General features: G+C 40.5%; 1 protein-coding gene and 1 long non-coding RNA gene across 2 annotated transcripts; one reads left to right on the top strand and one right to left on the bottom strand.

Annotated features, from left to right (window-relative positions):
* Window positions 1-12301: 12301 nt before the first annotated feature.
* Window positions 12302-13930, top strand: LOC140932282 (uncharacterized). Its single transcript, XM_073381906.1, has one exon. The coding sequence runs from the start codon at window positions 12312-12314 to the stop codon at window positions 13734-13736; it is 1425 nt and encodes a 474-aa protein (XP_073238007.1). The 5' UTR covers window positions 12302-12311; the 3' UTR covers window positions 13737-13930.
* Window positions 13931-18777: 4847 nt separating this feature from the next.
* Window positions 18778-23750, bottom strand: LOC140922038 (uncharacterized). The gene is made up of 3 exons (XR_012164059.1): window positions 23486-23750; window positions 21472-21507; window positions 18778-19359 (listed from the first exon to the last, which is right to left on the bottom strand). It is a non-coding gene; the product is annotated as an uncharacterized lncRNA (long non-coding RNA).
* Between the last annotated feature and the right edge of the window lie 320 nt (window positions 23751-24070).

Raw genomic sequence — 24070 nt, 5'->3', positions numbered from 1 at the left:
GGCCAAAAATCAAGCTTCGTTTCCCCTAAAAATTTGACACCATATTAGGGCCCCGAAAGACGTTAAAAGTTCCTCCATAATAGAAGAGTGTTTTGCTAGAGTTTACAAACGTTTGGCTCATGAGTTTCAATATAAAGGTGCAAAAACTTATCAGCATAATTATAGCACACAAACATTGTCATCAAACTCCTGGCATGTAGCCTGAATAAGCCAAGCAAATATGAATAAAGCATATAACAAGAAATATTCGTCAAATGGTCTCGTTAAGTAAATTATACTTCACTTTGCGAAAGAAATTTATCGCTTGTATCCGTGTTACGCATCGAAAAGCGAGGAGTCATCGCATGACATTAGGTAACAGAGGTAATACTCACGAGTTTCACGAATTCCCATTCCACGATTTTTCGCCGAGTAACAAATTTAAAACTTCAATTCTTACCTTACAGTGGTCGGTTCATTTACCTTACATTTGCCAACACTAACAAACATGAACAAAACGATGAAATCCGGCACTCTTCTTTCAGAAGTAGCAAGCCGCATGAAGTAAAATCCACCGATATGCGCTGCATTCTCACTACAAATATAAACATTTGCCGTGAAGAAAATACGACGAGGAGGAAAAATGCCAGATCTTCGCCTCGGCAATGTATTCCAGCTACCAAGCCGGCGTATCTCCAGAAGGTGGACTCGAGGTGGGACAAACCTTGTGATTTTTTAGGAGCCCTTTGCGCGCAAACTAATTTATTCTGGCGCGAAATGAAGATTAAGAAAATGCATCTGAAATCTAATACACGACAAGAAAATTTTCGCACTTTCGAGGAGCGCGACATATTAAATGGGATTAAGTCGGATTAGCTGCCCGCGGAGAAAACATCACTGCGTGGGATGGTACTTCCAGTAAAAAGCCTCTGTGTCCTCTCATGAGGAATGCAACCTAAATCTAGATTTTTCATTTAAGCTACTTCAATATGATTGCTGCATTCTAAACTGCATGTATATAGTCACAAGTAAACATTAATTTGTTAAGCAACAGTATGTCAAATTTTCCGCCAAAAGCATGTTAACTTTTGATTGATATCTTTTAAAAGAGATTTATGCGGTCCTTATATTGATTAAATAAATTTCAGTGGACTAAAATCTGTTATGTATTCCATTTGATTCACTGGATATTTGAAATGTCTAATTCCTGTGAATTCTATGAAACTCCCTGGAGATCCATGGAATAATCGATGGAGTAGTTTCTATGGAATTTCACGGAACTTTTCCATGGAGATCCATGGAAAATGTCCTAATCCTCCATGCAAATATTTTCCATGGAAATATATGGAGAAATATCCATGGAATTCCATGGAAATTGATGTCCTAATCCTCCGTGGAATTCCATGGAGAATTTTCCATCTCATAGAGGTATTTCACACGGGAAAGTTCTCTTATAATACCTGGCAACTGTTTTAGGGCTATCCTGTCTCCAATGACTTTTTCGCGCCGGCAGAATTTGGAGCTTGAGCGAAGAAAAAGTTAAAAAAGTGCTCCATACTATAAAGGTAAGTTAATTCCAATTGCATGTTAGCAAATTAATTATCGTACTATAGAAGTAAATCAGATTTCTTCTCAGAAAAAGCAAGTGATCCGTTTGGGCAACAGCAAGGCGTTGTTGAATTGTGCAAAATGTCTCATATTTCACTCAAAATTTGTTCAAGTCCAGAGGGTTCGTCTGAAGCGCAAATTAAATTACCCAAGCCAATTTTTACATATGTTTTAGCACAATGTTTAAATAACTTATAGCTTGAGTTTCGGGAAAAACCAAGTTGTAGCAAATGCCTAAAAATTAAATCGCGACTTTAAGCCTAAACTTGAACTTCGTTCAGTTGAAAAAGAACTAAACCTAAAATGTTCCCCTTCCACTTTATCGATAAGATAAGAATTAACCGCCCTAGGGCTAAAACCCTTTATAAATTGATTTATCGGGGAAAATTTTACCGCGCTTTCTTCCTTTTTGCGTGCGAGCGAAGTTTTGAGACCGCCTCATTTTGCCTTAAATTTTGGTTGTTCTCAAGTCGCCGACCACGAAAATTGGTTTTGTCGATTTTCTCCAAATCCAAACGATCTTTGAAAAACAATTCATAGGTGACGAATTACTCCTTAATTTTGGCGTGAAATTTCAGCGATAATTTGAAATTTCACATGTGAAATTACAAAATTGCCATGGCAACCTTCCGTACGTCTCAGTGTCAAGATGGCGACGAAATTTTAAAATGCCGTAAATGAAGATGTCAGGGCGCAAAAAGACGCTTTAGAAAACCTGAACACACAAGAGAACATCAAGAAGGACTCTAACAGGTATTTTGCCGAAAGAGTCTGAAAAATTCTGAACTTTATGTAGAGAACTGGAACTAGTTAGAATAATATCGAAAAGGACTGGCTCTAGCCAAGATGATGTAATCGCAAGATGGCGGAAAACGCCACCGACACGTATTAAAAGAGTTAGAAGTTTGGAGTAATTTGTGGTTGATTTAGGCGTGTAGTCTAACAAAATTGGCGACCCTGCCAGGACTTGTAACCCGACGAAGATGAAACACTGGATGGAACGTTTCTGGCGATCGATTTTGGTATGTTTTTGAGCCTATTTGTGTCTCTCATCGCTTTGACCACGTGCTTCCACTGCCCGCCATTGTCAATCGGAAACATCGGAACTGAGGCCTTGCCGATGATGGCAGAAGATCTTCAATTGGAATTACAGTCTAGCATCTATGCCGCGGACTGGAGCTCACTCGAGCGAATGGCCAAGTTCTTCAAAGTTGAATATGAGGGAAAAACAAAATTGTTTGTGGCGAAACGTGTTGCTCTACGGCTCGATGATGAAATTGAAAAACTGAAGGAAGCCGAAGTCGTGCCGTACCTCAAGGACGTAAAAGAAATGCTGACAGAGAAACCCCATGGCATCAAGAACGATGAAGAAGATGGTAAGCCAGTTCTAAGTGATTCAAAACCTCCTCCCGTAGCGAAGGAAGATCCTGTTCAAAAACTACTAGCGACTAGCGCGTTACGTAGACAGTTTAAGATCAGTGGTCAAATCGGGGAACCCGAGCAGAAAGACAAAATTAGTTTTTCTTCCCTTATGCGTCAAATTCAAATGGGGTTGGCCCAAGGTTATGGCGAGAGTGAAATTGTTGATGGTGTTATTCGCTCAATTACACCTGGCATGGTACTTAGGAGTTACCTCGAAACTTACGAAGATTTGACATTGGATCGGTTAAAGAAAATTCTCCGTAGCCACTATGGTGCAAAGAATACATCAGAACTCTATCAAACACTGGCATCCCTATGTCAGAGCCCAAAGGAGTCACCCCAGGCATTTTTGATGAATGCTCTTGATCTGAGGCAACAAATCCTGTTTGCATGTGGTGAAGAAGAAGGTGAAATATCCCTACAGTATGACTCTGGACACATACAACGTCTGTTTCTTCGGTCAGTAGAAACTGGTTTACAGGATGAAAGTATTCGTGCTAAGATTCGCCCATTCCTGAAGGACTCAAATGTGACAGATGAAGTGTTGATGCAACAGATGAGCATGGCTACGTCAGCAGAAAAGGAAAGGGACAAGAAGCTTAAGAATAATACCAAGACCAAACAACCACCATTATCAGTGTCTGCGGTATCTGATGGCCCACCTAAAGAAAAGGAAGGAGGCAAGAAGAACAGCCCTCAGAATGATCTTCTAACAGCTATAAGTGCAATCAAGTCAGAAGTCGAGGCATTGAAAAGCGAGGTCAGGAAGAACAGCAATCAAAGTGTACCTCCAGGCAAGTGGCCAGAGAGAAGAAGACCACCTTTGTGTTCAAGCTGCCTCGAGAACAGAAAGGAATATTGCAATCACTGTCTTAAGTGTGGGAGCGAATCTCATCTGGCAAGGGGATGCAGGAAGCAGTTAAACAGGAATCGACTGCTCCCGCGAGACAGGAAGCAGTCGTAAACCCACCAAAGTCTCACCAATGTAGCCACTGTTGTAAAACCGGAGTAGAGCATGGACAACTTAAAAGATGTAGTCAGTGTCAGAGTGTATGGTATTGCACCACGCGATGTCAAAAGGGACACTGGGCTGAACACAAGGTGTTGTGCCAAGCAATAAGTCATCTTTCTGAGGCGAGTACAAGTAAGTCAAAAGAGTTTGTAGACCCAGCCTGTGTCAGTCATTTAACTCCAAGTGAGCATGCTAAAGTTATTGGCCTTGTTGGCAAGAAGTGTATGGTGAAGTGCTTGCTCAATGACTATGAATGTGAAATGTTATGGGACACTGGTGCCCAGGTTTCAATAATATCAGTCGACTCTGTCCAAAGATGCTTAGGACAAGTAGCCATTAGACAGTTGTCAGAACTCTTGGAGACAAGCCTTAGCCTAACAGCAGTGAATGGGTCTCAAATACCCTACATTGGGTGGGTGGAAGCCAGAGTTATGCTAACTCCTCCTGGTAGTGATAGCAATCAAGAGGAACTGTTAGTGCCTTTTCTAGTGACATCAGAAAAGTTGGACTGTCCCATTTTGGGATACAATGTCATTGAAGAGTTAGTAAGTCAGGACCAGAATCCAAACCCAACAATTTACAAGAGTTTCCCTGGAACAGATAAGACAAAAGTAGATGCCTTGGTAAATTTCATTCAGAGTTCAAGTTCAGATGCCATTTGTAAAGTGAGGACGGGAAGGAGAGATGTGGTGATACCAAGGGATAGCATGATAACTGTTGGCTGCCGTGCAACTACAGGACCAGTAAACAAGCTAACACCAGTACTGTTTGAGCCAAATGAATTGGCACAGTTACCAGAGGGTTTAGAAGTTAATGGAACTTTGTTAAATGTCAAACCAGGAAAGTCATCTAAGGTACAGATTGCTGTACACAATGGGACAGACCATGATATTCTGCTTAAGAGTCGCACCCCGTTAGGAGTCCTTCAGGCAGTCAAATCAGTGACAACAGCAGATGTTAGACTGAGTGAATGTAGAACCCAGAATGACCAGCAATATTTTGAGAAACCTAAACCTCAGGGACCCACCACCCCTGCTGAGCAGCAAAACAAAGAAAATGAAAACCCACTTCCGGCAGTTGATCTCGGTGATTTGGATCATGACCAGCGGACTGCAGCTGAAATGATGCTGAGGGAAGAGTACGAGTCATTCTCATCCAATGAAGAAGATATTGGCTGCATCCCTGATCTGGAAATGGAGATTAATCTGCATAATAACCAGCCAGTGCAAAAGAAGTACACGTCAATTCCTCGACCACTGTATCCGGAGGTGAAACAGTACATTGAAGACCTTCTGAACCAGAATTTCATCACTGAATCCAAGTCCCCATACTCCTCTCCAGTTGTCTGTGTTCGCAAGAAGGATGGGTCTCTAAGGCTATGCATTGACTATCGAGAACTAAATCGCAAGACTATTGCTGACAGACATCCCATTCCTAGAGTCCAAGAGACCTTGGATAGTCTTGGCGGAAATAAGTGGTTCAGTGTACTTGACCAGGGTAAGGCGTATCATCAGGGGTTCGTAAACAGGGACAGTAGAGCAGCGACAGCATTCATTACACCGTGGGGGCTATATGAATGGGTAAGGATCCCATTTGGATTGATGAACGCACCTGCGAATTTCCAACGGTTTATGGAACGTTGTTTGGGTGAACTAAGGGACAAAGTGGCTATACCGTACCTCGATGACATCATAGTATTTAGTAGGACATTTGCAGAACACATCGAGCATCTGAGAACAGTATTGCGAAAGTTACGAGCACATGGAGTCAAGTTGAAGCCGCGCAAGTGTAGTTTGTTCAAACGCGAGGTCAAGTTTTTAGGAAGAGTTGTGTCAGGTGATGGTTACCAGATGGATCCAGGGTGTGTACAAGCTATCGAGAAGTTAAAGGAAGTAACACCCAAAACTGTTGGTGAAGTAAGACAGCTTGCAGGAATACTAAGTTACTACCGAAGGTACATTAAAAACTTTGCTAAAATTGCGAAACCGATCTATGACTTGCTTACCAGCACAGGACAGGATGGACAACAGCCCTCAAAGACGCCAATCGTTTGGGGAAGAGAACAGCAACTAGCCCTCGAGAAGTTAGTGGGACACCTCAGTAATCCACCCATTATGGCTTATCCGGATTTCTCAAAAGCATTTACTCTCCACACCGACGCAAGTAAAGACGGTCTCGGGGCAGTGTTGTACCAAAACCAGGATGGGGTCATGCGAGTTATTGCTTATGCTTCACGAGCGCTGTCACCAGCTGAGAAAAAGTACCACCTTCACGCAGGAAAACTTGAGTTTCTTGCTCTAAAATGGGCAGTGACTGAACACTTCCGTGACTACCTTTACTACTCGCCAAAGTTTACTGTTTTCACTGATAACAACCCCTTGACATACATCCTAACATCAGCGAAACTGAACGCCACTGGTTTACGGTGGATTAATGAATTAGCCGACTTCCATTTTGAGATCAGGTATCGACCAGGAAAAGCCAACGCAGATGCTGACACCTTGTCTCGTATGCCAATCAGTTTTGAGGGCTATATGAAAAGTTGTTCGGAAGTAGTTAATCAGGATGTTCTGGATGCTGTCACATCTTCAGTCCATGTAACTAACACCCCCCAGACCGCCTGGTTGTCATCTCTCACCGCAGTACACGACATGTTAAAGGAAGAGCGTGTAGACATTCCAACTCTGCCACGTGATGAACTTGTCGCAGCTCAGCAAGAAGATCCATCAATTGCTCGTGTTTTACAGTTTATTCAAATTGGAAGGCGTCCCACCTATCAGGAAAGGCAGCAAGAGACAGCTATTGCCCGACAACTCTTACACGAATGGAATAAACTGTTTATTGCTGAAGATGGAATCCTTTATCGGAAAACTGGGTGTGGAGACAAAATGGTTTTACCCAAGAAATACCACAAAAGGGTGTATGAAGAGCTACACGAAAACATGGGGCACTTGGGTGCCGACAGAGTAGTGGAACTAGCTAGAGAACGCTTCTATTGGCCGTTTATGAGAGCAGACATCACCCATTATGTCACAAAAGTGTGTCGTTGCCTGAAGCAACGTAAACCCGCAACTCATGTCCACGCACCACTTCAGCCTATCCTCTCCACAGCACCTTTCCAACTCGTCTCCATGGACTATGTTCATCTCGAACCAAGCTCGGGTGGATACCAGTACATATTGGTAATCATGGATCACTACACCAGATTTGCCCAAGCATACGCCACCCGGGATAAGTCTGCGAAGACCGCTGCCAACAAACTGTATAATGACTTTATCATGAGATTTGGGTTTCCAGGAACCATTCATCATGACCAGGGCGGAGAGTTCGAAAACAAACTCTTCTACAACCTTGAGAAACTGAGTGGGATCAAACATTCGCGGACAACCCCCTACCATCCACAAGGGAATGGGCAGGTTGAAAGGTTCAACCGAACACTTCTATCAATGCTGAGAGCCCTGCCAGAGAAACAGAAATCCCGTTGGCGTGACCATCTCAATAAAGTAGTCCATGCATACAATTGCACTCGCCACGACTCTACTGGATTCTCACCTTTCTATCTACTATTCGGTAGGACGCCAAGGCTACCCATCGACCTAATGTTTGGCTTGAAACCTCCAGAGGGATATTCTACATACCCTGAGTATGTTAAAAATTGGCGAAGAGCCATGAAAGAAGCTTACGAACTAGCCTCCGCTCATGCAAAGAAAAGTGCAGACATGGGGAAACAACAGTATGACAAGAAAGTTAGACATACCACGCTACGTGAAGGAGACCGTGTTCTTGTGCGAAACATGACGGAGCGTGGTGGCCCAGGAAAGTTACGCTCTTATTGGGAGCAAGAAATCCACGTTGTTACTCAAAAGAGGGAGGATATGCCAGTTTACGAGGTAAAACCAGAGACTGGTAATGGAAGGACAAGAGTTCTGCATCGCAACCTGCTGCTACCATGTTCCTTTCTACCTGTTGAGATACCACCTAAGCCATCCAAGAGTCGTCGCACGATGCCCAGGACAACCCGAAGACAGCAGGAGCTACAAGAGAACACAACCAGAACCACTGATGAGAACATCCCTGGGTTAACACCTGGTCAACTTCAAGAATTTTACGAGTCTACGAGGAATCATACTGAAGACAATTGCCAAATTGTTCCAGAGTTAGATGAACACGACACTTACCCTTGTCAAGTTGATGGTCCAGGCTCAGAGGGAGAGGCTGAAGACACAGAGCAACCAAGTGGTGCGTTCGATGATGAAGCTGTAGATGGTGTACCTCTAAGACAGTCACAGCGCGTAAGCAGACCACCCCTCAGGATGACCTATGATGCAATGGGACAACCCTCCTTTCAACCCAGTTCCACAACAGGAATTCGCGGCATCACAGCATCATATCCACACCAGTTATGGCAGCCTGTCCCGGTATCATGGATGGTGCAACAACCTGTCTTTCAGCCCTTCAGTTATTTTGTACCTTTCCCAGTACACGTTCAGCCGATGTATCCTGTGCCTGCGTGGCGTTACCAGCAAGCCTGGTGGCATTAACTTGAAGAGAAAGGAACTGATTTGGACCAATTGAAATTACGTTCGTTTAGATAAGACGGATAAATGTTTAGTATAGTATAACTCACATGTCGTTCGTTTTAAGAGGTACAACCTTGTTTTATTAGGAGATTTTTTTTTTTTTCTCGATCTCTACATGTTCTTTGTACGGGCAAACAATCGATATAGGCGCGTTATCGAACAGTACAGTGCAGTAAAGATAACACAGTAACATTTGGGCAACTTAAGCGAACATTCTGGCCTGATCAACCAGGATAACTTTGTTGACCCAATAATGAGATACAAGAATACGAGGAACTGTTACACGAGATAACCCACAAGAGACTATGGTCTATCCGTTCATGTTGAGGACAACATCTTTTTCCAGAGGGGGAGAATGTAGAGAACTGGAACTAGTTAGAATAATATCGAAAAGGACTGGCTCTAGCCAAGATGATGTAATCGCAAGATGGCGGAAAACGCCACCGACACGTATTAAAAGAGTTAGAAGTTTGGAGTAATTTGTGGTTGATTTAGGCGTGTAGTCTAACATTTACAAGCCAAATTTAAGGTCTAAACATTTGAGAGAGTGGAGTTCTCGATCGATATGATCCAGGATAAACATGTCAAAAATCCAAGATTGCTAACGTAATTCGTCACCCATGATATTAATAGGTAATCAAATGGTATACTCGTGAAATTAGGGAATAATTTCTCTTGCGTTTTGTCCAAATCCTAATAATTTTGTTAAACAATAAAAATGGAAGCGATGGAAAATGTTCGCAGTGCGCACGTTTTTGACTTAATATTATTAAAGGAATTTTATTCGGTGTTCGGGATTTATTACAAAATTCATTCGTTTCGGGAAATATTTATAGGTTAAGGAAAAATATCATAAAAAGCAATTTGACTCATTTTACTTGGTGTTAACTCCTACGCATCAGCACTGATCAAACGACATCCTCTCCCGAAATGAGAAAATGATTTCTGTTGATTCATTCTCCTTGGTCTTGTTGAAGGAAAATGTCGATTGAAGAGTTACGTTAGCCACTTGTGACAATTGTTACAATATATGTTTATAGTGGAGTTGTTGTAAGCGTTCTTGTTGATTGGTTTGAGTAAGCTACTTCACTACTAGTAGTATTGGTTTTTCTAAGTTAATTGATGATGGATAGAAAGTTTCTCCTGACATGAATTCGGGACAAAGGAGATGTACCAATTTGGTACATCTCCGCGGTAACACTTCTGTTCACGAGATATGTTTAATTAGAGCCTTCGGCAGATGACAAAGCTTTGTTTATATTAAGTTTTTCGTCTAGGTTAACATTTTTTACCTTAGTCTGGTCTTCCTTCGATATTTACCAGGAACTACTACCCTGCTTGTTTTTAAGAGTTTAAGCGTGTTCCCTCGAGTTTTTAACCGAATTCTTGGCAGTGGATAACTTTAATTACGCTTAGTGGTTTTATAGGTGTTTTTGTAATCAAACAACTATTGTTTGAAATTCCGCCTTGTACTTTGAACTGCATTTTTAATTTGTCCTTTAAGTTTGCGATCACGTTCGTGGTTAAATTATGGAAAAGTTGTAGCCAATCATCTTCGATGAAGAAGCTTAACACCTTCCGAAAATTGACAACAACCTTAGAATTTCAAACTGTAATTTTAGTATTTTCCTGTCTGTTAGTATGACTGTCTGTTTAATGGTATATACCTTGTAGTTTTTATATTGTTCTCCTAGTTTTATATTGGCCAGTTGACTTAAGCTTAGCAGTGAAAACTTCGGTTGAAGAGTCATTTCGACAAAGCAATTATCTCGAAGGTTTCATGCTAATGAAACTGTTTCAACCAATCGGATTAGACTTACGTCAGCATTCGCGTTGCGCTAAGCAGCTGGTTTCCTGGCTGATATAAAAATGCGTGTAACACTGATCTTGTAGAGAATTGTAAAAATACAAGTTGCACTAACTTCGTGACACCTTACGGAAGAATTAAAGAGAGTCGATTGAACAAGAACTCGTGTGTTTGTTGTTAGAACCTGCTAGTACCCCCCAGTAAGGTTCTTCAACAATTTTTCTAAAATTATAAGGATTTGGACAAAACGCGCGTGAAATTATTCCCTAATTTCACTCGTCACCATTTGATTACACATACTAATTTTTCACAAAAATATACGAATCTTCCGTACTCTTCCAGAACGATTCAGAGTCAGTTCCAATTCAAGTACAACACATGTGTGTTCATTGCCTACGCATTATTCCAAGCAAATCCAATAATACCAACTAGTTCGGTCGCTTTTGCGACGACGTTTTAATGACATTTTCTCGCTGAAAATGTCAATTTCATCGAAAAGCTTAAAAACAGCATGTTTGCGAAGATCTTCGACGGAATGGGCAAATAATGGACACCGGAAACAGGGGCGGATCCAGGATTTTTTTTAGGAGGGGGTGCACTCGTCTCTTGCTCTACTTCAACACCAATAAACCACATTTTTTTTTTTGGCAGAATACCAGTTGTATTAGAAAACCGTAGGTCATCTCAGGGGGGGGGGGGGTGCGCACCCCCTGCACCCTCCCCCTAGATCCGCCCCCTGGGAAAATTGTGCATTGCGTGATAAGCGTCATCCTCGGAGACCCAGGGGCAGTTAGTCGGGACGATACAATGTTCGTGGTGAAAGTTTACTGTAAACTTTCACCACGAACATTGTATCGTCCCGACTAACTGCCCCTGGGTCTTCGAGTGTGCACATGTACATGACAAGGTGAATGTAAACAATCAGTTCGAGCAGACAAATTATTCTTATCGCACTTGTTTTTTTTTTTTCTTTTTTTTTTGATCTAGAGATTGCGGCGATAAATTTGCTGAATGTTTAGTGCTCTTCTTAGGGACCAAGGAAATGAACATTACAATCAATCAAATGGGTATTTTGGGTTGTAATTTTAACATCAATTTTGGCCAAGCTCTAGCCCAAGGCTCCTCTCTGTTCAATACCTTGAGGACAAAGTTTCATGCATAAACTGAAAGCTCTATTATAGTAGAATTCATGGTCAAATTCATTTGGCAGCACAATGAATACCTACCAGTGGAGTCTTATGGCACTTTCAAAATGCCACCTGGAGGGCTGGATTTTTTGTTCTCAAAGGGCAAAAAATGAGCCCCTCCCCCCCCCCCCCCCCCCCCTGTAACTCCAAAACTAAAAGTCAGAGAAGTACCCAACTTCTGTGTCAAGTTTCAGCCAAATCGGTTGACCAGAACTTTTGGCCCCTGGAACACTTTCTCAGACAATGACGCTTTTAAAGTGCTTAGAGATAGGCCACCCCCCATCACTTTTTGACTGAATGATTGGGGGCCCAACCTGAGTAGTGCATGCCCACCAAATTAAACCGCTAGTAACTCACGCCTTCAATGCTTATCTACCGAACATACATACATACATAGCCCTTTGTTATTGTGTCTGGTCGTTCTAGCGCCATCGGCACTAATTGGGAACACGCATTAAAAAAACTAAAAAACAAAGATAAACTAAAAATAACTTTTCAAATAATAATAATAATAATAATAATAATAATAATAATAATTTAATCTAATAATAATTGTAATTTTTTATAAGAGTAAAAATAATAGAAAAGTCTTACAAGGCCTGAAATATTGACTGCTTTTCCTGCTTTTTCTTCTAGACGAGAAATTAAAGGAAACACTTGCATCCAAGAATATATCCTACGCAATAATTACAGTCTCCGTGTGGACAAGAAAAACCATGACGCATTTGAGCAAGTATTTATTTGCCTTCTTCGCTTGTGTCATCCTGTTCCTGTATTCTGTGTACATCTTCAAGCCCCGCCCTTTAAAATCTACTTTGTTGCAGTATGGAACACTCGACGAAGTACAAGGTGCGCTAGATACCGATGACGATGTGTTCAGTCCATGGTACTTTGAAGACAAGTTGATGTCAAACGCCATTAAAGCTGGTAATACTAGCAGAATGAAGAAGGTTCTAAGAAAGGCTTTGGGGGGCGAAGATATCAACCTTGTCGTGCTGGGAGGGTCAAATAGTGCAGGAGGTTATTTAGGAGGGGATGAGAAGAGTTTAGATGGATTATACTTCAGAGTCTTTATCGATTGGTGGAATAGTTACATTGGTGGTATAACAAAGGCCCTTATGAAAGAAATTCAACTGGCTATTGGGGCAAGTGGAAGTTACTTTTATTCTTATTGCTACCAAACGTTCCTTGCAGCGCGCGAAAAGATTGATATTGTCCTGATAGAAGTCTCTGTCAATGACCACAACAACATTGTGCCACTGGAGCAATTAACTCGACAAGTCCTGACGCATCCGTCGATGCCAGCGGTACTGTTTATTAACCTTGTACGTTATAAGGGTAGTGTATGTGAAAATCTCGAATGTTTTGGTCAAACTAAGCTCGCAGGCTATTACAATATTACTTCACTGAGTTTAAGAGAATTGCTTTGCCGTAAAGAAAAGGGAGAATGGAGAGCTGTGATTAAGAACACGACTGGCACAGATGGCAAACATATGAACATTAAGGCGCACGCGCTTGTGGTGACGATGATGATTAAGCATGTAAGAAGCGTTATCAAGGAAGTAATAAGCGATATTAACAAAGGCATTGGTCAAGTGCTGGAAACCAAAGACACCAAGTTACCGAAAATTCTGTTTATCAAAAGCGAATCAGAAGTTTTGAGACAACCACTGTGTTGGACAGGAAAAACGCCAGATGCGTCTAAACCGATTCACCACCCTAGTCTAAAATTTAAAATTGTAGATAACGTAGGCTTTTCGATGTGTTTAAAACTAAAAAGCAAGGACAAACCGCTTCGTCCAGATGCCTTTGGCGGTTGGTGTGGGGAGAAAATGTTTAGTTACCTTAAACTAAGTGTCTTCGTTCCAGATCTGAAAGTTAAAGATCTTCCGATCCGTTCGCGGTCCGTGACAGTTATGGTCATGAACAATAAACGATGTAATGCTACCATTTGGCTTGATAACGATAATAATACAGCTGTTTATTTTTCTGAAACCTACGGATTTGATCAGTTTGATACCGTTTCGACAAGAGTAAAGCCAGGATATCATAATCTCACGTTTAGGAATATGTGTGAGGGGATGTTTATGGTCAGCGGCATTTTCGTTGGACCTCCTGATTTCCACTTGAGATTCCCATAGATCTTTATGGGGTATGAAGTATATAATATGCGCAGGACAACAGATGTTATACATACATATATAGTAGTGTCTACTTGAAACTAGAGGTACCTTACGGCATGTGCCAATAAACCTCTTTAGCTTGTATGTTTTGTTTTCCCAATAGTGGTCCTAGGGGAACTTGATCCTTTGTCTTTTCATAAATCATGCATAGATAGTCACGTGAATACGACGAAACTTGAAAGAAAATTAAATAGTTTTTAGAGTATTATCACATGCACATGACCTGTGTTGGGAACTACAAATTGGCTTGTACCCACTCTTCTCGCGGTTCCGCCGCCAAAACACCATTCCCACGCTAATCCCGCCAGCTACGCAAGCTAGCTAAAGAGGTTTATTGGTTCTTCCCGAATTGTTACATAATTTTAGAGGTTTAAATGATTTCGCTATAGAAAAGGATTGCAAATAAATTTCACCCAAGTTTGAAACAACAGTGTGATATTATGAAGTAGTGAACAATACCGCTGACATAATATCGCATACTCGTAAAAAACGTTATCGGGGACGTTCTTGTAAGTTGATTGAAGTTGATTTGAGTTGTTTTTCCTGATTAAAGACTGTTTGGTCGAGTTTGCTCGTTTTGAAGCTAAGGACTAACACATGGTGTCAGAAGATAGTGGATGAAGCTGTTTGCCGACCGCATTTGTGAAATATTTGTCTCGTGAAAACCTTGGTTCGTTGCTGTTCGCATAAATCGAAACCGCATGGTGTGAAATGGCGGCTGCGCGTTTGTTAAACCCGCCGGATCATCTGCAGCTTTCAAGTGGAAATGTATCTTAAAATTGGAAATGATTTAAACAAAAGTGGAGTAACTATGAGCTAGCTATCGGAATAGCCAGAAAGGAAGACCCCATTCGAGTAGCAACTTTTCTCACCGTGATCGGCGATGAAGCGCTAGATGTTTACAATGCATTCACGTGGGACAGTGACGAAGACAAAGTCAAAATGGGTAAAGTTATAGAGCAATTTGAGCAGTATTGTGAGCCACGCAAGAATACAATTTACGAAAAGTATTTATTCTTTTCGCGTGGACAGGAAAGTGGGGAACCCATTGATAAATCTGCCACAGTTCTACGCAAGATGGCAGACTCTTGTGAATTTCAAGATTTGAAAGATTCATTGATACGTGACGGCATCGTGTTTGGAATCGCTGATAACAACGTGAGAGAGCGTTTGCTGCGAGTCCCAGATTTGACGCTGAATAAAGCTTTAGAAATTGCACGAGCTGCCGAAGCAACCCAAAGCCAGTTGAAACAAATGCAAAACTTGCACGAGGTTAATGCAGTGGGGAAGAAGAAAGAAAAATTCACCGAAAGAAACAAGAAGAGAAGAAGAAATCAGCAAACGGAAGTACTCAGCAGATCGACTGCACGTTTTGTGGCAGGAAACATGTACCAGACAGATCAAAATGCCCTGCATATGGCCAACAGTGCAACAAGTGTGGAAAAAGCAACCATTTTGCTGCGAAGTGTACAGGAGGAAGGCAGTCCAGTCGTAATCTACATGCCAATCAGAATTTGAATTACGTTCAAGAAGTTTCAAATGGGAGTCAATTTGAAGAGTATGCTATTGATGTAATAACTTATCAAGTCGGTGCTGTTGAAGAAAAGAAACACCCAAAACAGTTGTTTACATCAGTCAAAGTAAACAATGCTAAAGATGTTACATTTCAGTTGGACTGTGGAGCAACTTGTAATTTGCTATCACTAAAAGAATTCTCAAGCATTATGGGGGATCCCAAAGATCTTTATTTGAAGAAAACATCTACTAAGATGTTCAATGGAACCACTATGACTCCACTTGGAAAGTGCACTCTCGAATGTGCCAAAGGTAAGATGAGTAGAGATGCAGATTTTTTTAAAGTAAATGACAAGGTTCAAACTGCCCACATTGTTCTAACCAGAGATCAAATTTTGAAAGAGTACAGTGATGTTTTTGAGGGATTAGGATGCGTGGATGGCCCATGCCATATGGAACTTGATGAAATTGTAAAACCTGTTGTCCACCCCCTAGAAAAGTACCTGTAGCACTGAGAGACCGTTTAAAGGAAGAACTGGACAAGTTAGTCAGGGAGAAAGTTATCACCCCCGTTACAGAACCTACAAATTGGGTGTCTAGTTTGGTTCTAGTCAACAAGCCAGAAAAGTTAAGAATTTGTATTGACCCACAAGATTTAAACAGAGCCCTGCTGAGAGCCCATTATCCTCTCCCCACCATTGTAGACGTGGCCACTAGGCTATGCAAGGCTAAAGTCTTCTCAGTTTTGAATGCAAAGAATGGATTCTGGCAAGTTCAGCTAGACAAACCGTCGTCGCTCTTGACCACGTTCAATACACCTTTTGGCCGTTATCGTTGGCTTCGCTTACCGTAAGGAATCAAAACAGCCCGAGGAGAGTACCAGCGAAGAATCCATGAAAGCCTACAAGGTCTTAAAGGTCTAGAAGACATTGTAGGTGACATACTCTGTGTTGGCGAGGGTGACACCTATGAAGGTGCGGTTAAGGATCATGACAGAAACCTAATTGCACTCCCGGAGAGATGTCGTGAGAAGAATATCAAGTTGAATCCAAAGAAGTTACAGTTGAGAAAGCAAGAAGTGCCCTACATCGGTCATGTACTCACCCCTGATGGCCTCAAGCCGGATCCAAGTAAAGTCAAGGCAATTGTGGCAATGCCTACCCCTTTAGACAAGAAGGCCCTGCAAAGGCTGCTTGGAATGATTACGTATCTTGCAAAATTTCTGCCTAACCTGTCTGATGTGACGGAACCGTTGAGACGTCTATTAGACAAAGATGTGCAATGGCACTGGAACGATACACACGAGAAATCATGGAAGCATGTGAAACAGTTGTTCACAAGGAAACCAGTGTTGAAGTATTTCGACCCCAGTAAAGAAGTAACTCTGCAGGGCGATGCATCGGAATCTGGACTTGGTGCTGTCACACTGCCAGAGGGTCAGCCTATAGCATTCTCGTCAAGAGCACTTACGAGTACTGAAAGAAATTATGCTCAAATAGAGAAAGAGCTGCTCAGCATAGCATAGCCCAGTACGTTTATTGTAGACCAATTACAGTAAAGACAGATCACAAGCCGCTAAAGAGCATTTTGAAGAAATCTCTTCTTTCAGCCCCCAAAAGGCTCCAAAGAATGTTATTGCAGCTCGGGAGGTATGGCTTGAATATAGTGTACAAGCCTGGAAAGGAACTATTCATTGCCAATACACTTAGTCGAGCATTCCTTCCCAATAAGCCGAGTACAGAAGAGTTGAAGTCGGAGGTTTTATCAGTCAAACAGGAAGAGTATCTAATCAAAACCATTGAAGAGATGAGCATGGTCGAGTTTAATTAATTCTGCCAATCACGAGTGAACGCCTTGTTGATCTCAGAAGAAAAACTGAACTTGATGAAGGTCTTCAGCAGTTGAAACATATTATCAAAAGAAGAATTCCTATAAGAAACCAGGAGATATTTTGACTTCAAAGAAGAGCTCAACATCCAAGATGGTGTCCTCTTCAAAGGAAATCGAGTAATTGCACCTATAGCGCTAAGGCCCCGCATGATAACGCAAGTACACTCAAGCCACCTTGGTATTGAAAGCTGTTTAAATAAAGCAAGAGATGTCCTGTTTTGGCCTGCCATGACCGCCGAGTTCAGGGACTGTGTTTCTAAATGTGAAACATGTAACACTTATCAGACAAACCAGCAGAAAGAAGCACTCATACCTCATGATCCACCTAAACGCCCTTGGTCTCATATTGCAACAGACCTTTTCAGTTTTGACAACAAAGAGTGGTTCATCATCGTTGACTACTGGTCAGATTACTTTGAACTGAACCAATTATCCAGTACCAACTCAAGTTCTCTTATTAAGTCTCTCAAGAATCAGTTCGCACGCCATGGCATACCTAATACTCTGTATTCTGACAACGGACCACAGTGTGCTTCCAGAGAACTCAAAAACCATCAACGACTACACGCTGCCGGCGATCAGTAATTAAGAAAGTCTTTAATCCAAAGCTTTAAGTTACACCGGATACCACAATAATCAACTTTGCTGATTAACCGCTGGTGTGGCACGACTAATCGAACGTCTTTGCAAAGGTTAGAAAGACGACATCAACTTGGCTTCGCTCTTTTAGTACATTTAACCACTCGTGAACTATAAAGAAATCAGCTGTGTCTCACAGGAGACACCCACTGTGTGAAATGAGTTGTGTCATGGTCCCGATATTAGTCGATACGAACCCGTATTCTTGAGAAAAACGGGAGTATGGAGAGGTATCGGGTTCCGGACACGCATCGTATACATTGAGTATCAGGACCCGTATTTTTCCTGAATCGAACTTTTTCCGCGGCATGGAATATCCGATATCCGGACACGTCATTGAAACGCGGCGTGTCAAGACCTGTAAACGTCCTTATTTTTCTAGATTTGCCGAGAATCATGGAGTGCCGTTGATGAACGCTACAATTTTTGCCTTTCATTTTCACTAAAATTCCGCGCTACGGATTGTGTTATCCTAATTTATACTCCAAACGTTCACGACACGTGAAGATTCTATTCCGTAGAATGCGATGAAATTCCACGATACGTGAAGTTTCGAGTGTTTTCTCTTCCCCGAAATTCCATGGTACGTGAAATACCAGGGACTCAAACACCACTGGAATTCCACGGTTCATGATGAAATTACCGATGTTGAAATCGTGGCAAAACTCCCTGATACGCGAAAATTGCGACACGTTTATTGTACTAAATTCAACGATACTTTCAATTTCCATGCCTGATATTGAAAAAAGTGATACCGCCTTTTCACTCCATTGATACCTCACGATATGTTTCCTGGTCAGCATTGAACTTCGTTGCATTTCAGGGACTTATTTGTGGGGTTGCAGTGTTATACTGAAAATGATTTTTAACAGTTCCGACCATTCTACCATTTTTATCACCGCCCCAGTCTTATTCACTTTAACTAATTGCCCAACGCATGAGGGAAAAACACAGGTTTTAAATCGCGTAACATCATTTATTTTAAAGTTCAAATACAGGAACAAAGTTTGATAATTCTGACAGGAAAACGTGCAAAGTTGTGTCAGTTGATAAACCTAACTCTAAAAAGTGTTCGGACATGTTGACAATTCATTCAAAGAAATATACAAGGTACAGTTGCAAGGTTGATTGGAATATTCAGAATGAGTGATTTCAAAACATTTCAATTTTTTCTAAAAAAAAGTTTTGTAAAAATTAAAACAGAATTCAAAGTGAAGATACTAAATTTAATCAAACAATGGCAACAACTAGAGAGTAATCCATCCATTCTCCATCCTATGTTCATCATCACTGCCACTCCTTAAAGTAAAGGAGAATGTGGGGAGGGAGGCTGCAGTGGAGGAGGATGTACTGGTGTGACAACTAGCTCCACTGCTAATCAATGACAATGGCCATGCATGTGAACTAAAGGGTGGTTGGCTTGTAGGTGGATCTCCTTAAACTCTGGGGTTTGGAAGAATTAACCAAGGAGCTGGCATCTAGCTGCTGCAGGGTCTGCTTAACCATCTGTTCGCACCTTCATCTGTTTTACTAAAATCTGCAAAGCACAGTCATTGAAAAAAGTGAGCAATAACCACAAATTAGAGCCCAAAATAGTGGTTAAGGTAGTTTATTTTTGTACATGTGTATGAACCTCTTTACTACCCATGCTTATAATAACATCATCAACAACAACAATAATAATGATAATAATATTGTGATGTTAAGGAAAATAAGACTTTCAAATTTCTTTCGGATTTCTGTATATAATATAAACAGAAAGGAAACTGGATCACAATTGCCTTGATATCGTGTGTGTGGACCAACAGAACAAAAATTGCCTCATTACTGATATTGCATGTCCTTGTGACAAAAGGGTGGACATCGAACAAGAGATCAACAACAAGTATAGTCAACAAGACTTAGTATCTTCATCTGGCATGAAGATACTACTTGTGAAAGATGAAGGTCTAAAAGTTGCCCCTTTTGTTTTGGAGCACTGGGTACTATTCTGAAGAAACTGGAGGTTTAACTGAAAAAACATAAATAATTCTGGGATTGAGTTGGCACTGCACTTCAAAGAACAGTCTTGCTGAGATCAGCAAGAATCCTCCAAAGTGTCCTTGAAGTTTAAGGTAGCTTGTTGCCACCCAATAAATTCAATGGGTTTGAAATTTCTGGCATTGACATACCTGCTGTGAGGCATGCACAAAAATAAATTGGGAATTGAAGGAAAAAGACAGGTGATTGTCCTCAATAACATTATTATTATCAACAGCCGAACAAAATAAGGGTACTAATAGACCTTTTTACCGATACGGTGGCCATATTGAATTAATTCAATTTAAGGAGTATTATAGGATGCCCAGGGGACATTAGCACATTTTGCTTGTATTTTGGAGCGCTTTTCGGGACATTTTTTTCTTAAAGTTTTCTTAGAATAACATTCTAATGGGAAAAAAGATCCTTGTGCCATGTTTGGATGTAATCATGATCACCTTTTTCCCGAGAAATATACAGTGAAAGACCATATTTCTAATGCTGAACTAGAAAAAGGCGATCATTATTACATCCAAACAGGGCACAAGGATCTTTTTTCCCATTACAATCTTATTCTAAGAAAACTTTATGAAAAAATGTCCCGAAAAGCACTCCAAAATACAAACTAAAAAAAAATTAATGTGCTCATGCCCCCTGGGCATCCTATAATACTCCTTAAATCGAATTAATTCAATATGGCTGCTGTATTGGTAAAAAGGTCTATTAAAAGCAGTTTACATATACACTGTAGATAAACTATCTCCAGATCATACGTACAGCTATTTCATACATTATTTTTTAAAAAGGTTAATTTGCACAGTGGTTCAAAAATAATAATATTGTCTATCTTAAATGCACAAAAAATTTTAACTAACGGTAATTTGGACAAAACCTGGAGCTGAGATACAGTGTTTTTGAAAAAGCAAAGCCGAATCAATGAAGGGTGAAATGAAATGTAATGCTGTATTGGTATAAAATAGATTCTCAATAATTGCAAATCTATTTTGTCAATGCAGTTTTTATAAAACAGCTTGTGTGTTTATAAATCAAGCACTACACCTACTGGAAAACGTGACTGCATGTACCGCTACAATGAAGAGGTCCCATAACAAAATACCATATTTATTTGATTAAGTGCCTTGCCTGGGTGCTCACTAAAGTTTTGCACCTTGAGAGTGGGCTATTATTCAAGTTGGTCACTTAAATGCGTGTATTTGGGCTGGGTGTTTAATGAATTCTCACAGTTTTCATCAAAAGTAATTTTGTTGGAGATAGAGTAATTTTGTTTGAGTTCCAAAGCAGATTTTTAACTGTTCATTGAAAGTTTCTTTGAAATACTGTACTAAGAAAACTTGGTCTCTTAATTTAGTAGAACTTAGTCTTTTTCAATCTAGCTGGTATGGGGTAGGCACTTATTCGAGGTTAGGAGATAATTCATTTTTTTTCTGCCTATAAGGTGGAGGGTTATTGGAGGTGGGCAGTTACTTGAGGTTGAGCACTTTATCAAATAAATAATAAGGTATTCTATTTTCTTTTCAGCATTTGTTGTTACATGTAATTACAAATTCTCAGTAACATTGACTTTTCTTCTAATTTCTGGTACAAACCCCTCAACCCCAGTGTCACTTACCTGCACAATATTGTATAGTGCTCCTAAGATGTTTGCCTAGTATTGAAAGGAAAATCAGGAATCAATGAAGTTCACTTGTCACTGCTGCCTTAATTACCCACTGAAATGTAAGATACTGAGTATTTTTACAAATTAATGTACAGGGCCTGTGCCACCACAGTCTTACTTCACTTTGTTAATATTAAACAATAAATGGTGTGGGATGAGGTTTTGTGATAGCCAGAAATAATCAAGGGAGAGGTTTGACTAAATGATATCAGCTGAGCCGAAGGCCGAGGCTGATAACACTTACTGAGACCTTGATTATTCCAAATATCACCTGGTCTCCCTGGTCTTGATCAATGATCAATGATCACTGTCGTGTAAACAAAAAATCATAAGTTTTGTTGAAAATATACATGGTCGAGTTTGAAATGTGACGCGGTAAGTGGAAAAATGCACCAAGTATTGGCTCAGGCATTCAAGCTTAAAAAAAAGTAGCAATGTAGGAAAATGTGTCCCGTGTATGTATAGTTTTATTCACAGCGTTGAGTTGAAAATTGTATAGTTCTACTATGTAACTGTAATTTGATGAAGCGAGTTGAAAATACACAGCGAGCAAGGTCAAATAGAAGAGTTGGGTTTAAAAGCTAATGTTGAATTTAAAATTCAAACCATAAATTTTCGTGGGGATCTTACACTATACGGACTGAAAAACACTTTCACAACTTGCAAAGCAGTCACCTTGTGTGGTAGTTCAGAGGTGAAAAGTGAACCAGTATAGAGAATAATATTCAATAACTGAAAAAAATATATCTCATGCCTCTTAGTTTTTCTCACATATCGTATTTGTCCTTGCAAAATCGAAGGCACACTACCTGCATTACTGTGTAAATGTAAATTTTTAACCAACAACAATGCGTTTTGTACTTTTCTAAGTATCATGATTCAGGACGATTGCAAGCGGCGTACTCTTTTTCGTGTTTTCACTGAGGGGCCATGTCATCTTTGAAGGTATTTATTTCTTCTCCTGTATATGTGACAATCGACCCCAGCACTTCCTCCATTGTCACTTCTCCGTTTTGTTTGGTTGAACTTTGGCTTGCCATTTTCTGGGCCATGTTCACAAGATTTTCTTCTTCTCTCGTTGTCGCGAGCGAAATGCCTCTCCGAGAATTTGTAGTTCAGTTCAAAACAAGGAAGAACCTCCGGCTCACTATAAAAACGCTTTTGTTTGTTTTGAACTCTTCAAAAGGTGACAATGGTTTTGAAAACATTTTAAAATGACATTGTAGAAAACCTTTTTAGCAGTTGTTGTTTTAGAATTTGACGATAGTTGTTACCTACATGTAGATGCGAAACAATATTGCGTAGCCTCGTTTTCAACTCGCAATTCCACACTAAATACTTCGCTTCTTTAACCAATCAGAATGCGAGATTTTACTCAGTTATGCGATTCTCAGTAGAACCTAGTGTAAGTGAAGAAATATTACTTGAAAATACGACATCACTGTTTCATGTAAACAAATTTGTCCTGAAGCATTACATTTTTATCAAAAGTTACAGGCAAAAAGGATGAACTTTAGGCCACAAGTTTTCGAAAACCTCTATTCTTGGCTTGCAACCACATGACAAGGCGGTCATATTGGTGGTGTGTTGGAGGTCATTACAATAGAATGTTTTTTTTTTGAAGAATTTACATGAAAATAGGGTTTAGTTCCCGGAGGAGAGAAAAACTTTTGTTCTTAACCCTAACACACCACTAATATGGCTGCTGTGACGTCAAGTGCAAACCAGCAATTGCAATCCATTTTAATCTTCTTCAAGTTTGTCTATCTGAACCTCCTTTTGTATTTGCTGTCTTGTTTATACCTTCTTCAACTGTTGTGAGTAGTTATTTTTATGTTTCAGTCAATATGGTGGCGGTTTCATCTGTTTAAATTTTGATAAATTTCGTGCCACAGCTCCTTTATAAAACATTGATTTCATTGAAAACTTAAAATGATTTAAATAGTTTGAAAACAGGGCAGCTTACCTTTTCTTGCTATCTAATTTTCCAGCAAAATCCTGAGTCTTGAAGCGCTTTAGTAGTACAGTCCTTAGTATACTTCGGTGTTCAAATTCTCAGTCTGCTTGACTGCGTCTCCTGTGTCGAAAGGGTTGCCTCTTAAGATCTATCGACAACTGAAGGTTGAACGTTCGATGATAATGTGTTACAATCCTCAGACGTCCTGTGATGCTATCGAGAAGCATAATTATGGACTCAAACTTCTGAGGGAAATCAAACAAGTTGGCGTGATCGAAACAATCGATTTCAAACTTTCAAAATGGACGCCAAATCGGAACCTGAAAGAGCATGTGCAAAGCGAATACCCGCTGACCAGTTGCTTTGCTGTATTGTTTCATTTCCAGGCCTCATTCGAACGTATAACCCCCAGGTTTTTTCTTCTTTTTTCTTCTCCTTACAGAGGCGATACCCGGGAAGCGATAAAGGCAGTCCAAAAAACAATGTAGTATTTGTAGAAAGTTAGTCAATACTCCGTTGAAATTAAGTAGCCATAGTTTTTCGAGAATGCCGTCTGTCGTTCATCGTAACTGAGGAAATAGTTATCACGCATGT

Source organism: Porites lutea, chromosome 1 (assembly GCF_958299795.1).
Source record: "Porites lutea chromosome 1, jaPorLute2.1, whole genome shotgun sequence".
NCBI lineage: Eukaryota > Metazoa > Cnidaria > Anthozoa > Scleractinia > Poritidae > Porites > Porites lutea.
Note: the sequence above shows the minus strand (reverse complement) of the source record. Positions and strands in the feature narration are given on the sequence as shown.